Genomic DNA, 15,081 nt, shown 5'->3' with positions numbered 1-15,081 from the left:
TCAGGCTTAACTTTGATACAGAGGCTACAGCCTCATTTAGTTGAGCTCAGTGTTTTTAGCATCAAATATTGCCATATACCCAGTAAAAATATATCACTTTTAGCCTGTTTGTTTTTTGGTTTTCCTTCTGCATGGAGACATGGACAGCCAGTACCTGGTTCCCTACTTGTTTCAGAAATTCCAGTATAGTCTGGAGGTCACAGGAGGAAAATGTCCAACTTTGGAAGGTTTTTATAGATCATAGGAAACAATGGAGAAGACTGACATTTGTGTGACTCAGGTGTGTTTCTTATCAAAATACCTTCAGTCCAAGCACTGTGATATATTGACAGATATCACATCTTTACATATGTTTGGTAGTGGAGAGCTGTTGCAGGATGTGAATTTTCTGGGTAGGTCAGAAGCAGAGATGCAGCAGTGTGCTATAGGGGGTACAGGCAAGATCAGTTTGGGTGCTGCTTGAGTAACACTATAATGCTGAAACAAGAGTGTTCTAGATTGGGATGCTCTCACCCAGCCAGAGGGAGGAATGTAACATGAACATAGGTGCAGATGTCTGTAATAAATACTTATTAAAAATTAACAGTTCTGTGTCATGGGCTTAAATGTTAGGCAGAGCTCTTCTAAGTACCCTTTCTTCTTTATACCTCTAGTTTTATCTCCTGCAAAAGAGAAGAAAACTGAAGTTTGTGTATGTTAAAAACCTCAACATTACCTTATACATCTCTGCAAAGATGGAAAATTTGTGAATTGCGACTGTAACTGACTTGATATATGGTGACTTTTATGTTCTTCTGCCTTTCTCTTTTATCAGAAGGCTACAGAATGCAGGCTTACCAAAGAGTCCCCTCAAACATCGTTTGAGAACAAATCCTGACTTGTCTCTTTCCACAACTCCCTATTTTCACCCCTGGTTTTCAAAGATACTGAAATCCCTGTGATTCTCCTGCTCAAAAGCAACTCCTTGCCAAGTACTTCTCATTCTCAGCAGCGCTTGCTTACTTACCAGATGATTCATAACTTCCGAAAACTTCATGCTACTCTTTGTTCCTTCCTCTCATCTCAGCTCTATGTAGTGATGCCTGTATTCTGGCATCTGTAAAAACACTGTATCTGCCGAGCACAGCTAGAGTCTCCTAGAAATTCAAAGGAAGAAAATGTGTGCAGACATTCTTCTCTGGACACAGAATTTCTTTGACATGAAAAACAAACAAGCCTTACTTACAGAAGATAAAGAAATCAGAGAAAAGTAGACATACTAGCAAAGATAGAAGCAGAAAAATAATTGCACTGTGTTTTGCAGAAGCCATCCTGAAGATACAGAAAGGTTGTTGTAGTTCTTTCTTAATAGAGTTCCCCAGCATCTGACTTCAGTCAGGATTTGATCCTGGAATCTGGTATGGGGCCTCTGGGAAGCAATTTAGAAACTGTAGCCTGTTGCCCACTATACAGACAGATTTACAACAATTTTATTTCTATTGAATCAGACAGACCTGAGCAAAGCATCTCAGCCTGCTTGTCTTTATGTGAACAACAGCATAAAAATGCACCTTGATCACTGAGTCTAGTGATAAATGTGCTCATGGGTATTTTGGTAGGATTTGGGAGGGGAATATCCTTGCATACCAGCTGTTCTATAAGTATTTCCCTACTGAATGTGAGAGAATTTGTCTTCCTAGCTTCTAAGCAGAACTGTATTACCCTCTAGAGGTGTTAACTTGGGTTTTCATATTTTAAGTGATTTGTTCAAGAAGACAAAGCCAGCTTGTGTGAGTTTAAGGGACATACATAAGTGTATAAGACAAGCTGACATGCACACAAATGGAAAAATAATTTAAGCTCTATTTCCTGTGAGTTGTAAGGGTAAAGGACAGATTTAATGCTGAATGTTGGATACTTCCATGTCAGAGAAATGCTATCATTGTAAGGGTGTAAGTTAAATAGATGAAGGTAATTAAGGAAAGCATAGTTCTCAGGAAAAATAAATAAATAAATAAATAAAACAAAAAAGAAAAGAAAAGAAAAAGAAAGAGAGAAAGAGGTGTAAGGTAAATCAGTCTTTTGTCCCTTGCACTTCATGAAGATTATTTTTATCCTATGGCCATTTGCAAACCTGAAGATGTAAGATCTTTGAACTGAATCAGTAAGGATTTCCAACAATTATCAGAAGTACAGTAGCTTCAGCTAGTGAGTCAGTTAGGGTAAATCACTACAGAAGTCAGCGAATTTTTGGATAACACTCCCTTAGCCCCAGTAATTTAGCAAGGCCATCCAGTCTGACATCCCAGTGCAATACTTTTACTGTGAAGTCTTATTTTTGTTTTAACTGTAATATTTTTCTTACACTATTTTCCAGGCCCTGATTATATCAAGCAAAAATTTCAAGAAGGAATGGAAGTAAAAGAAAAATCTGAAGACAAAGTTCAGGAAAAACCTCCTAGCCCAAAAGAGTCACCTCACTTTTATCGAAAAGGTACTACACCACCTCGAACCCCAGAAGCAAGTCCGAGGCAGAGCCCTCCACTTCCTTCTGAGCCTTCTCCTTCAAAACATCTGAAAAAGCAAAACTCCGCTTCTGGGGCAAAACTCAATCAAGAAAAAAGGCTTTTAGCCACGGAGAACATAACACCCATGATTAACAAGCCTTTATATTCAAAACCACCAATAAAGGAAGAAATGGCTGAGAAACACCAGTCAAAGCTTTCAGCCCGTCACAATCCCGTCAGCACAGAGAATGGGGAGCTGCATGGTCACTACCATGGTTATTATGTAAAAATGAATCCACCAATGCTTCCACGGGAGCTTGGAGAAGAAGATGATGAATATATCAACCCATCACCATCAACAGTTGCACGGTTACCACAGTCACAGAAGCCAAGCCCTGCTAGATCTGGGGGTAAGCCAGATGCCAAAGAAAACAAACCTGACGCAAAAATTAAGAAACCAGAATTTGCTGCACCAAAGAATCCAACTAATAAGGAGTCACATTCAGCCATGGAAAAAGAAGTAGTAAACAGCTCGGTGAGTACAAGAGAGCTTTTCACCTTTACCACTCTTCTACCTCTTAATGCTGAGCTTTGCAGCCTAAGGACAGGAAAAGCTCAGTCTTTGGTCAAATATTTGTGTGGATACAGTCTGCTAGCTAGAATTGTCTGTAGAAAAGTGAAATGAGGTGCACACATTCCAGTCCTTAAAATTGGGAAGGGACAGTTGATATAGCCAGATATAGACAAGTTTTGAAACATAAATCTCGAATGCATCCATAAATACAAGGGTATTGTTTATGCCTAAAATTATATTAGTGTGTAATTACTTGAGATACATATTTGCAAATATAAATATCTTTCCTTGTTTTTTCTTCAAAACAATATTTGATGTATCTTGGTGGATAATTGGCAGTACTAGAAGTTGCACAGCTAGGCTCTTGTCACGATGTAAAAGTTACTGTATATCCTGTAGCTTCTTCCAAAAATGTTGTAAAAAAAATGAAGTTAAAGAATTTTTTTCCGTCACTTCTTCACGTGCCAGAGAAATGAAATGATGACAGTCATCAGGAGTTGTATAACTTGCATTTACTCTCATAGGACATTTTAATGTAAATTGTATCAACACAGGAGCTGTGTTCTTAAATAAAGGTAATTTTGCAAGCCAGTTGTAATGACAAATTGTTTGGCGTTCTATTAACATGATACAGTATTTTCTGGTTCAGCCAGCATATGTTGCATTTTTAGAGCTTCAGGCCAAAGAACATCATCAGCAAAATGCTGCCAGAAGCCTTTGTGAGCTCCAGAGATGACAGAAAAGTCCATTGAGAGTAGTTAGTACAAAGCTACTACCTCTAGGGCTTGGAAAGTTTATGAGCAACAAGTCATTGGAGACTGGAGGGTACTTGGGAAGTATCCCTGTACATACTTGCTCTGATCTCATTCTCTAAAGGTGCTTTGAATTACTCTTGGAGGTGGGATGCTGCCCTGCTGGCTGGCTGACCCAGTCCAGACATTCTTCAATTTTGATTTTCCTCTCTGTGTTGAACGTAGCTCTGAAAACAGGCAGTTTTGTGCCAAAATATGAACTGCTTCCAACCAGACTTGGATTTTAATGTGATATGAAAAACTGAAAATGGAGAAATGTCAGAAAACGGAGAAAAAAAATTAATACTATAATTCAGATTACTTTGGATCTGAATGTCATTGTTGTTTAAAAATAATGGAATTATCAGCTGAGATGGAGAAAAGACTAATAAGAATTTCTATACCCTGTTAAGGAAAAAAAGTTGTCAAATTCAGAACTTGTAATGATTATGAAACTGTTTTTGGCCAAGAGAAACTCAAGAATGTGTTAATTGTAGATGCCAAAGTTAACCTGCAGCAAATTAGGAGATCTAGATAATTGTGATATTGTTATTTATTAATAAGCATTGCTTCTCTGAATCATTTTTGGTACTCCTGAAAAAAACAACAACAAAAAAAGCCAGCATCTCATTACTAAGATAGGATAAACAGAGTGACTCAATTAAGGGATCCTGTTAGTCAAGCCCTGAGCTGAAGCAAAACAGTTGAGTTGCACCAGATTTCATTAATAAATAATTTCAAAGTGAAAGGTAAAAGAATTTCCAACCAACATGCATTGTAAGAGATCTTGTGAGACAAGCCTGACATCTTCAAAAGCAGAGGAATGATGCCTTCAATCAGGAAGATCATTTGATTTGCTTTTCAGTTACTTATTCTGACAAGAAAGCCAGTGTAATGCAAAGGCTAAATGTTACATTAAAATCATTTTTAAAAGACTGACCGGTGTTTATCAAATAGTAATTGGAAAACATCAGTAATTTGGTATTCTGATGAGATTGTTCTTGGATTAATTCTGCTGCACTGCTTTATTAACATGCTTACCAGTGACATGGAAGGGAACATAAATGTGTTGCCCATAAAGTTTGCAAAAGACAGAGATGCTAGGAACCTGATAAAGAATGAAGCCAGCAGATAACCAGTACAAACTGATCCAAATCACCAGATAGCAAAGATGAAATTTAATTATCATCTGCAGTACAGCAAAACATAAGCTCCAAAACTGAAAGGCAGTTGCTAGAGCCTGACCATACAGGATGGGAACTGGAAAAGGCTGGTAGATCAGGATCAGGAGAGGTAACTGAGCATGAGCTCTCAGTCTGCTGTTGGTCAGAAGCGTTAATATAATCCTTAGATTTAACAACAGGAGAGATTAAGCAAGAGTACATGAGAGTCTGTTTTATCTGGTTTTGGCACTAACGCAACAACTTCTGGAACAAAATACAATATTCATAAATCAGAGATTTAAAATGAAAAAAAAAAGAAAAAAAGAAAAGGAAGGTCCCGTGAAGTGCAGCGAGAGTGATTAAAACACTTTCATTACAATGAATGATTTGAGACAGAAAATCTGTTTGGCATGTTAAATCACATTCCATAAGTACACATCCTAAAATAGTTTACAGTACAATTTTAAAGAATGAGCAACTGAAAGTTGATGCTAGACAGATTTAGATTAAAAGTCTTATTTTAAATTGCTATTAATGAGATTAATTAAGTGCACCATCAGTTTTCATCAGTCCTCACTGAGTAGTTCAACAAAGAACATTTTGCCAAAATTACGTCCTTTAGTTTAGCAAGAAGCTTATGTTCTGTTTTGTGCAGATCAAACTAGATGTTCACAGTGGTTTTGTAATCTGCAAATCTGTATTACAGCTCATATCAGCCCTTTAACCTTTCAAATCTCACAGATATGACTCCTATCTAGGGTAATACAAAGCTGTCAGGCTCATAAATGTTTAGTGAGCACACAGAATTTCAGCCTGAATTGGAACATTTTCTTCAGCTCTGGCGAAAATAAGGGGTTAGAAGTAGTCCTTATTTTTCTTATGTTGCATCCTGACCAAATCATGGTTTGGAGCTGAGGGAGTTTTCACATTAAGAAATGAAGCAGCACACCTGAACAGCTGTTTATTGACCTTCTAGAATAATCAGGATGAGGACTGTGAACTTAGAGCTTGTTAGCAGGAAAGACAGAGGAGCAATCAGGTGTAGCACGTTAACTACTGTTTACTGCTACTACAGCCCTCTGCTTCATTTGGAGCACACTAATTGCATTACTCTTATTATCAGCATGTCAGTAAGAAGGGAATGTCAAGTTTAGGAGATAGTTTTTAATATGACATTTTAAAATATGTTTTTCAATGATATTTTCCATCTGTGTCTATACATTTGACTCTGTAGAATACATTTCCTAAAAGAGAAAAGTTGCTGGAAAAAATAACTGATTAGAGTACTTCTCTTTATCCCAGACAGTTCTGAAAATTAAGATAATTTAGAATTCTAGTGCTGCATTAGAGAATTATTTTGTTTTATTCAGTAATTGCATTGCTTTATATTCATTCTGACAAATTGTTATGATTTGAAAGCACGCACCTGCATTAGATCTTCAATTAAAGTTTAAAAATACATTTGTTAGACAATAGAAAACAGAAACAAACTCTGATTCTTATGAAAAAAGTGAGAAAGCATGACTTGGGTACACAAAATTTAATATATAACATTTAAATGAGCATTTCTATTAGACTGTCTGAAAGTGCTTTATGAAGTTGTGCTGTTCTTTTTCCAGGTTTCCCGTGAGAGTGCATTAAGAACATGGATATAGGACTTACAATTTTTAGTTCTTCTATCCACATATTTAAATCAAAGTTTTTTCTCACATCTGAATGAAACGCAGACCTTTAAGACATCCATTTGCATTGATTTGGATTAAGAATGTTATTTACAGCAAAATCTGTGGCAGTCGTTAATAAAATGTGTAGATTATATTTTCTGTGAATGTTACATCTTTAAGAATGTTATTGAAAATCATTTGTGCAGTCAGTTATAGTACTGATTCTGTAGGTATCCCTATTTCTGACATTATACTTGAAAAATACTTATACCTGCAAAACACTTGAAATACATCAAATGTATATCTCTATATTCTTATTTTCTACTATTCAAAAATCAAAGTTTAGAATCATTCCAGAGCTTCTGTGAAAGGGCAATAGGACTCTGTCACAATTTTATCAAGGTAAAAAACAAGGATAAAAACATGAGCCAATGTCACCGTTCATCAGCTGTTCCAAAGTAATTGATCGATTTTAAGAAACTGACTCTAGTGAATGGGAGGTAAATCATCCATTTTTTACCAAGTCTTAGGAGCCCTCTAGTTATACTATGTAAAGAATATGCTATAGAGACTTCATCAGGACTTAATGGCAAACCAATACTGTTATTTCTAATTGTTTGTTAGCAGCCTCTAGCCCCAGTACCAACTTGCATGCTCCTATCTCACCTTGAATGTGAGGTAGTTTGAGATAGTCTTGGATTTGGATAACAAATAGGACTGAGTTGTATAAAATGTCATTGTAATGTCTGCTTATGCACACACATCTGATTTGTCTGACATGTCCCATGTTGCCTTAGGTCAGGTACAAGCACAGGTACCAATGTTCTATGTATGATATTCCCAGTTTTTTGTATCGTAGATCAAGATTTTTAAGCTGCACAGACCTTTTAGCCTGGTTTTTACCTTTATCATTACGTTTGCCTGAACACTACCCAGTGTGTTTCTACTTCCATCTCTTTGTTCACTTAACATGCAGTTATTAAGGAATATAACTACCGTGATGTTAGGAAAATAGACCTCTATTTGCCTGATGCTAAAAAAACTCTGAGCAAGAACTTTATGCTAAATATAATAGACATTCATAATGCAATGGGATTACAGGAGCAGTCTTAACACTTCCTGGCTCTCTGTTTTAGGAAAATAACTTTCTTCCCTACGCATAATGAAACCTAATCGTATGGCTGTATTTTTAACTGCATAAGTGGCTGACGTATTAGAACATGGAGGGGCAGTTTTTAAGCAGGACTGAAGGTTTTCTGCTATAGCTTCTTTATTGCACCTGTTCTAGTCGCTCTTGGACTCCTCAGACTAATTTTGGCTTTTGCTATTTTAAGCTTTTGCAGGACACTGAAGTCTTATTTATGGGATTTGCTGTGAAGCATTAAATGTTTATTTTGTAGGTGTCTAAAGAACAGGTAGTAGCTAATTGCATGATAATCCTGGGTTGTACAAATATTGTTTGATCGTTTTTTAGTTTAACAGGAAACTGCTTTTGACTCACAGTCTTAGTTATTAGACAGGGAAATACACAGAGCAGGCTAAAGGAGATGAGATTTACTTCTGTAAAGCATAGGTTCAATAGATTATTATCATAAATATATTACACTTTTTTTATTTTTCATCTTCATATAAAATTAACAACTAAGTTCTTAAAGTACTGCTTTATTCTGTCTTTGTATATGAGATTTCTTGATTCAGACCATAGTCTCCAGGGGTTTTTTTTGGCCAAATTTATCCAGTATTACTGTGGTGAGATAATTAAACCCATGTAACTTGAGAGATGCATTCATAAAGAAATCCCTTCTTCCTCCACCAACCTTTCTTAAGATTAATGATGCTGCATTGCTCTTTGAGCTGCAGTCCCAACTTATCCTTCCATCGAAAACTGTCTTGTTGCTATGCTGTAGAATGCTGTCTCAGGACATATTTTAGGTAATGAGTAAGTTCCTGGCTCCTTGAACTCCTGGTAGGTCTTCAATAGGAATAAAGCAACTTGATTTTGATGGATTTTATTTTAAAATATGCAAAATATCAGACACCCAAATCCCAGTGAATTTTAATGGCATAAGGCGTTGATCTACTTCACTGTTCCTCACAATTTCTGTGCAGTTTTAGGTTGGAGGTTGAACTATAAAGAATCTATTGTCCTGACTTTGATCAAACTGAGTCCCTGCAGATGCTGAATTCAAGTCTGAGCACAAATGAGTAGTGTAATCACACTCCTTGTGGACAGAGATGTAACATTAACATGTATGTATTACTCTTGTTTGTCATATGAGATTCTGGGATTTTTTTCAGAAAAATCTTTCTTTTTCAAAAGAAAAAGTCACTCACACTGAGGGTATTGACATTAATACTCAGGACTGCCAAACTGAGAGATTTTAAAATGGGCTATTATTTCAAGTAAAGCAAGTTTAGTTGTTTAAATTCTCCCGATGCGACTTTCTTCCAAATGTAGTTGGTGAGAGTCATCAGTTCTGAAAGAATTGGTGGGAACTTAAATTGCCTTTGAAGCAGGAAAGCACAGAAGATTCACAGTTAGCACAGCTGTGACAGTGCTAGAAAGAGAAAGAAGAAATGAAGCTCAAGTTGCACATGAACACAGTTAGGCGGCTTACAGTCCTCTTATTAGAAATGTGGCCATACCTGGAGTTGCACTCTCAATTTTTATGCTTGTTCTCCATCACCAAGCTTCTCATATTCTTTGGTGCATGGTGGCTCACTTCCAGTAGGAAGTAGGGAACGCGGTTCCACTTTGGTTCTGTGACCCAATGGTTAAAACATACCGCTGGTAAGTGGGCTCTTGGTATTCAAAATCCCTTTGGCTAAGGTAACCCTAAACCCTAGTCTTTAGTTTCCTAGTGAATGTTTTTGACATTCTGCCACTAGGCAAAAGGCTAATGTTGTTACTAATACCATTACCCCACAGCAAAATTTAAGGAGCATCCTATTCTGATGGTCACAGGCACTGGTCGAACTTCAGTGCCTGTTTCCTTGGCATGTCTCTGAAGAGGTGCAAGGGGAACCTCATGACCTGTAGGGATAGAACTGCTAATTAGAGTGAGTCTTCCCCAAGATTTAAGCAGCGCTTAAAACATATTTTGTGACTTATTCAAGAACTTAGCAGTCCACATCCTGCCTGTTATCATACCTACTGTGTAAATGTGTGTTCTGGTGGATGTTTAAGTGAGTGTTTCAGGATAGAGTATGCAATATAATAGTGGCACTAATGATGTTCAGCAGCTTCCTAGTTTGCTAGTTTTCCTAGCAAAATTTTAATAGTAATTTATTTTAACTTCTTATTCCAGAAACTGCATAGGTATTGTTGCCATTGCCATAAAGCATAATGAACTTCTACAAGGCATGCCTCTTGTGAAAAGTAAAAAAAAAAAATCTAATTTCTAATGAAATTAATTCACTCTACAAGAAGCCAGTAATCCTTAAGTAGTTCAACTTTCTGCAGAGAATTTTTGATGGGCTTTTTGTGATCTAGGAAATTATTGTTTGAGTAAAGGGTTTTTCTGTTTCTACTTGCACTAAATACATACCTTGGCACGTACAAATGTATGTGAAAATATGTTGTAGTAAACCAAATACATTGACAGAAGAATGGAAAAATTTAGGAACTCCATCTGTTGAATACATTATTTCAAGTTGTTTATCGGAAAGCATCCATGTTTGCTAAATACTTCTATAAGATAAGGCTTTTCAACCAAGTTTCAAAGTGGATCAAAACAAGTTTTTAGTATTGTGGATTGAATTTTTTTTTTGTTCTTGTCTGTAATGGATATATTGCTAGGGATTTTAGTGGAGTGGCAATAGTATTTTTTTTCCTTTTGGTTATAAAAAGGTGTTCTTTTCTTATGACACACTGCTATGCAAGACCCTGCTTCTGTCTTGTAATGGGTTGGCGTCAGAGAAGGAACCCTCTGTATGGACAAGGAACAGTGCTCTGGCTTCAAGTTTGACTTCTTTATTCTCTTTTATTTTAAGCTGGTACCATTCTTGTTTTTATGGCTTTGTTTACATTTGCACAGTCATATTTGTCAGACAGCTATTCTCAGTATGATTAAGAGCAGTGTAATAATATACTTACCTTTATTTATCTAGTTCATTTTCATACAGATGATATTTAGGTCACTAGAAAAGAAGAGTTTAACCAAGGCTACGTTTCACAAGCAGAGTCTGTGCTTTTGATATTTAGATAGTATTTCAGAGCAAAGTCAGATCCTGTTTGTTGCTGTGCACTATGTGAAAGATTGCATTTTTGGAGATGTGGTTTAGTGGACATGGTGGTGATAGGTTGATAGTTGCACTAGATGATCTTTGTGTTTTTTTTCCAGCCTTAATGATTCTATGGTTCTATGATTAATTTCATTCTCTCTGTTTATTTTCAGGGCCCTAACTCAGTCATGATTGCCCTGGTAATGCTGTTGAATATTGGTCTAGCCATTCTTTTTGTCCATTTTCTAACTTGATTGGAATTAGGAAAGGTAAGCAAGGTCTTGTTTTCATATACATTCACCACATCCACCCCCCCTCAAATTATAAAGATTGAATTTATTTGCATACTTTTAATGTTTCCTACTTTAATTTTAGCTGTGCCTGAATGTGATTCAACATAGTTATTTAATTATGTAACTGTTTTGACCCTTCAGTGAAGTCATGACAACTAGTGGTGTTAGCCCACAGTTCTCTGCAGTTGTGTCATCAGCCTTTTAAATGGCACCAGACATACTCAGACACAGGGAAGGAGGCTTGGCGTTAGGATGATGGGACGCAAGAGAGATGAAACTTGGAAAATTCAGCCAGGGGCCCAGATCAGTTTGTCTGCTGATGGTTTGTGGCTTTGGGGTCCTGTGAAAGCTGAAGCAAGCAGCCATGTCGGAAAGTAAACAAAATAATCTGCTGAAGCAGCCCCACCAGTGAAGTGCGTTGGCTTCTCCATCTGTTCCAGCAGAGTGTGACTAAACTGGAAATGTACGGAGCTGCACTTTTTGTTGATGGAAGCTAACAGCTGCCTTACTATTTTACCGTCTGATGTTTTTAGTGGGGAGATGGGAAAACGACTGCCAGAGGAATGTGGTCAGTGGATTCTGTTGCTGTGGAAGTGATTCCAGCGTTCACTCCTATCTCATTAGAAGAAATAGTTAGCAGCATCAGTCACCAGTCTTATTCCATTACCTGCTGCTTTTAACATCTCCCACAGTGTTCTGGGAGATTGAATTTCATTTGCCTGTGCATGATTCTGTTCATTTGTTGTTTATGAAATCTGATGTATAGCCATAATGTAGTGTGTAGTCCAACCTGGGGAGCGCTACCGGTTCTGCCTAGTGGCAGAAACAGAAGATAAAACCTTACTCTAATCTGAAGATGTAATTCTTAAATTCATTTTCCTAAATCTGAAGAGTCTATTCACTTTAAGGTTTAGGAAGCGATATACCGTAACTGCAAAAATTGACATCTTCCTAAAAGTGCTCAAATGCTTATGCCAGTAGCAAGCAAAATTCTTTTTAATGAAAAAAAATAAGAATCTGAAGTCGATATCAGCACATCCTGAGCTGGAGATGAAATACCAGAATAATGCAAGGAAGATAAGATGCGGAGTTTGCATGTTGATTTTTTTTTAATTTTTTTTTTTTTTTTTTTTAATTCTGGTGCTGTGATAATTAGTGATTTGAATTATTATGTTTCAGCACTGAGGTGTTTTGCCAGCATTTAAAATAAAGTCTTGTCTGAGTGCTCATTAATGCCAGTGACAGTTAAGCTAGCTAATGCTCATAATAAACTATTGTGACTTTTGAACACTAGTTTCGTGTTGAATACATTCAGGTAGAGCATTTAGACATGTTAAGTGATCGTTTATCGATTTGATGCCTTCAGTGTCTTTGAAGTCCTTTTATAATTTTACCTCAGCATTAAAAAATCCTCAAAATATTTTGTTTGGAAAGTTTGTCTTAAATAGCTTCACAGCCCTTTGTTACAATGATGTGATCATGTTTCTTTTATGTGCCATTATACTGTAATTATTGTACCCTATATTAACCAAAAGCATGCTTATTTGCTGAAAATATGTGGTGTGATCATTTGGAAAGAAAGCATTTTAATTTGAAGCTGCAAAAAGCAAAGGGCTTGTATTACAGTTTATTTTATCTCTGTTAGACGATATTTCATACAATATAGTTTTTGAACCTGTTTGTAAACTTTATAAGTGTTTGCATGGTGTAACGGGCGACATTCTTAAAAGTACCTTAGCTATCTTTTGATGCAGCATATTAAAGTACCGTAGGTGCGGACTGAGTAGAGTGCAGCGAAGCAGCTCCAAGCAGTGCAGTAACACCGTGGTGTTTTTTACAGAAGTATGTTGAGAATCCTGTGTTTTCACCAGTGTGGATAAAGAAGAAAGCAGAAAGAGAGCAAATGAGAATAAAACTTGTATATTTATTTTTTAAAGAGTCAAAATTGTGTTTTAAATTTAGGAAGGTGATTTTTAAATAAGAACAAAGTTTTAAAAGTTACTGTGTAAGCCTTGACGTAATGGACAAAATGTTCCATCCAACAGTGAAATCACCCCCCTGTCTCCTTACGTGGAGAGGTAATTTTGTAACTGACATATTTAATTCCTATTAAATGTTTATTTAAAATACTTTATGCTCTGGAAATAATGGGTAACAAAGCTTATGAAAATGTTTATAAATTTAAGTAAGCATGTTAGTACCATTTATAAATATGTATGATTTATAAGCTTTTTTAAATCAAAGCTCAAACAAATTGTTGGTATTTTTCTAAAATGTGCACAGCTGTATTTTACATGAAAGGCTATTTATAATTGGTTGTTATACTGTACACTACATTTTGGACAGCACAATGAAGCCTGCCAATGTACTTAATAATGTCATTTTGTCTATTTAAAGTTTCTTGCTGTCAAAGAATGAACTCTTTATCTATGAGTTTATTTATAATTCTTGACCCAAAATGTATAATGTACAGTTTTCACAACTGTATTTGCTCTAATAAAAATAAGTTGGTTATTAATAGAGTTTCAGACTGGTTCTTCCTGTTTACAAATTGCTTTTGTCACTCTCCAGAAATGAATTTTCAAGCAAACTAAATAAAAAAGAAATGAGCCAGGAATATAAGTCTCGACCCATTTGAAATTATTGTAAGTTATTTAAAACATACATTAAAAAAAAAAAAAAAGACAAGTTTCCTTATGTGTCTTTTTTTCATGGTCTGATACACAATTTTGGATCTCTGAAATGTCGTATCTTAAATTATACTGCCTCTGCAGAGATGGTTTAGTTGATCTTGATTTAATCAGTGGCTGATCCATTAGGAGCTGTCCTCGTAAGCAAATGCCTTATTTAGATTTCTCTCCTTCTCAAGGTCTTCACTGATTCACGGTTAAAGTGAAGTATTACAAACCAATATTTTACACAGAGAAAATTCACCAGTACAGTTGCCTTAAGAGCATCACATTTGATGAATTAGTTCATGAACGCAGAATTTTATTTTCTGGTTCCTGTTCGGATCACTGGCCAACTCTATTTACATTCTAATTATAAAGGAGAGTAAGTGTTCCTGTTCACTGGAAACATATTTGTAGTAATATTTGAAGTAGGAGGGCTGCTCCAAAAGTAATGCCTCCTGTTCTGTTATGTTGGCGCATGCTGTCAGAGGCAGATACTGATGGTAAGGCAGCAGGGGTTGAACCTTCCCGCCAGCATGCCATTAGAGAGGAGCAGCCTGACAAAATGGTTTCTGACATGGAAGTGCATACGAAGCAAAGGTGTGTCGCTGAATTCCCCTGTGCAGGGGATGAGAGCACAGTGAGGCAGTGAGTGGTGCCTCTCAGCAGTGGTGGCGGTGGCAGTGGGTCACCTCCACTGGTGCGGGTTTTTACATGCGTGGCACAGGCTCTTGTTCATCACTGGTGAAAAATGTGTAGCTAATGGTTGATCCCAAGATACAAAGTAGTGTTTTGTAGCTAAGAATTTCCTCTGTCAAATGGTGTCATTGTTTTGGTGTCGTTATCTTTGTATCTGTTGTAGTTTTCATGGAAATAAATAGGAGGAATTACTTTTGGAGCAGTTGATGTACTTGTCAATTGTCTTATTTTTTTAAACTCAATCACCATGAAGTTTAATTTTAAGAATTTGCATTTTCTACATGAGAACCCACTCCCTGCACTTCAGATAGAGAAATGTATGTTCTTTAGAATCTTAAGCAGACATCACTGAGCTGCCTTTCCACAATGATTGCTGACATTTTGAGATCCACGCAATACCCTTACGTGATCAAAAATGCAACCTGAAGCACTTCTTCAATGAATATGAATATGATAATACATGCAGGCATCTTAAAAGCAACAAGCAAAAGATTTGCCTGAAAATAGAAGAAAAG

The 15,081-nt window shown here is 36.5% G+C and overlaps 1 protein-coding gene across 4 annotated transcripts in view; it reads left to right on the top strand.

Moving 5' to 3' along the window:
- Window positions 1-14,773, top strand: part of JPH1 (junctophilin 1) — an 86,656-nt gene extending 71,883 nt beyond the window's left edge. The window contains exons 4-6 of one of the 4 annotated variants that reach the window (XM_052703839.1): window positions 2,357-3,021; window positions 11,076-11,171; window positions 13,036-14,773. In XM_052703839.1, the coding sequence (XP_052559799.1) occupies window positions 2,357-3,021; window positions 11,076-11,156 (746 nt within the window). In that variant the 3' untranslated portion in view covers window positions 11,157-11,171; window positions 13,036-14,773. Of the gene's footprint in view, window positions 1-2,356; window positions 3,022-11,075; window positions 11,172-11,277 lie in introns of all 4 variants that reach the window. The other 3 variants (XM_052703840.1, XM_052703838.1, XM_052703837.1) reach the window with 3 other exon arrangements.
- Window positions 14,774-15,081: the final 308 nt, after the last annotated feature.

Source organism: Tympanuchus pallidicinctus, unplaced genomic scaffold (genome assembly GCF_026119805.1).
Source record: "Tympanuchus pallidicinctus isolate F22 unplaced genomic scaffold, pur_lepc_1.0 scaffold5, whole genome shotgun sequence".
Taxonomy (NCBI): Eukaryota; Metazoa; Chordata; class Aves; order Galliformes; family Phasianidae; genus Tympanuchus; species Tympanuchus pallidicinctus.
This window is presented reverse-complemented; position numbering and strand designations above follow the sequence as displayed.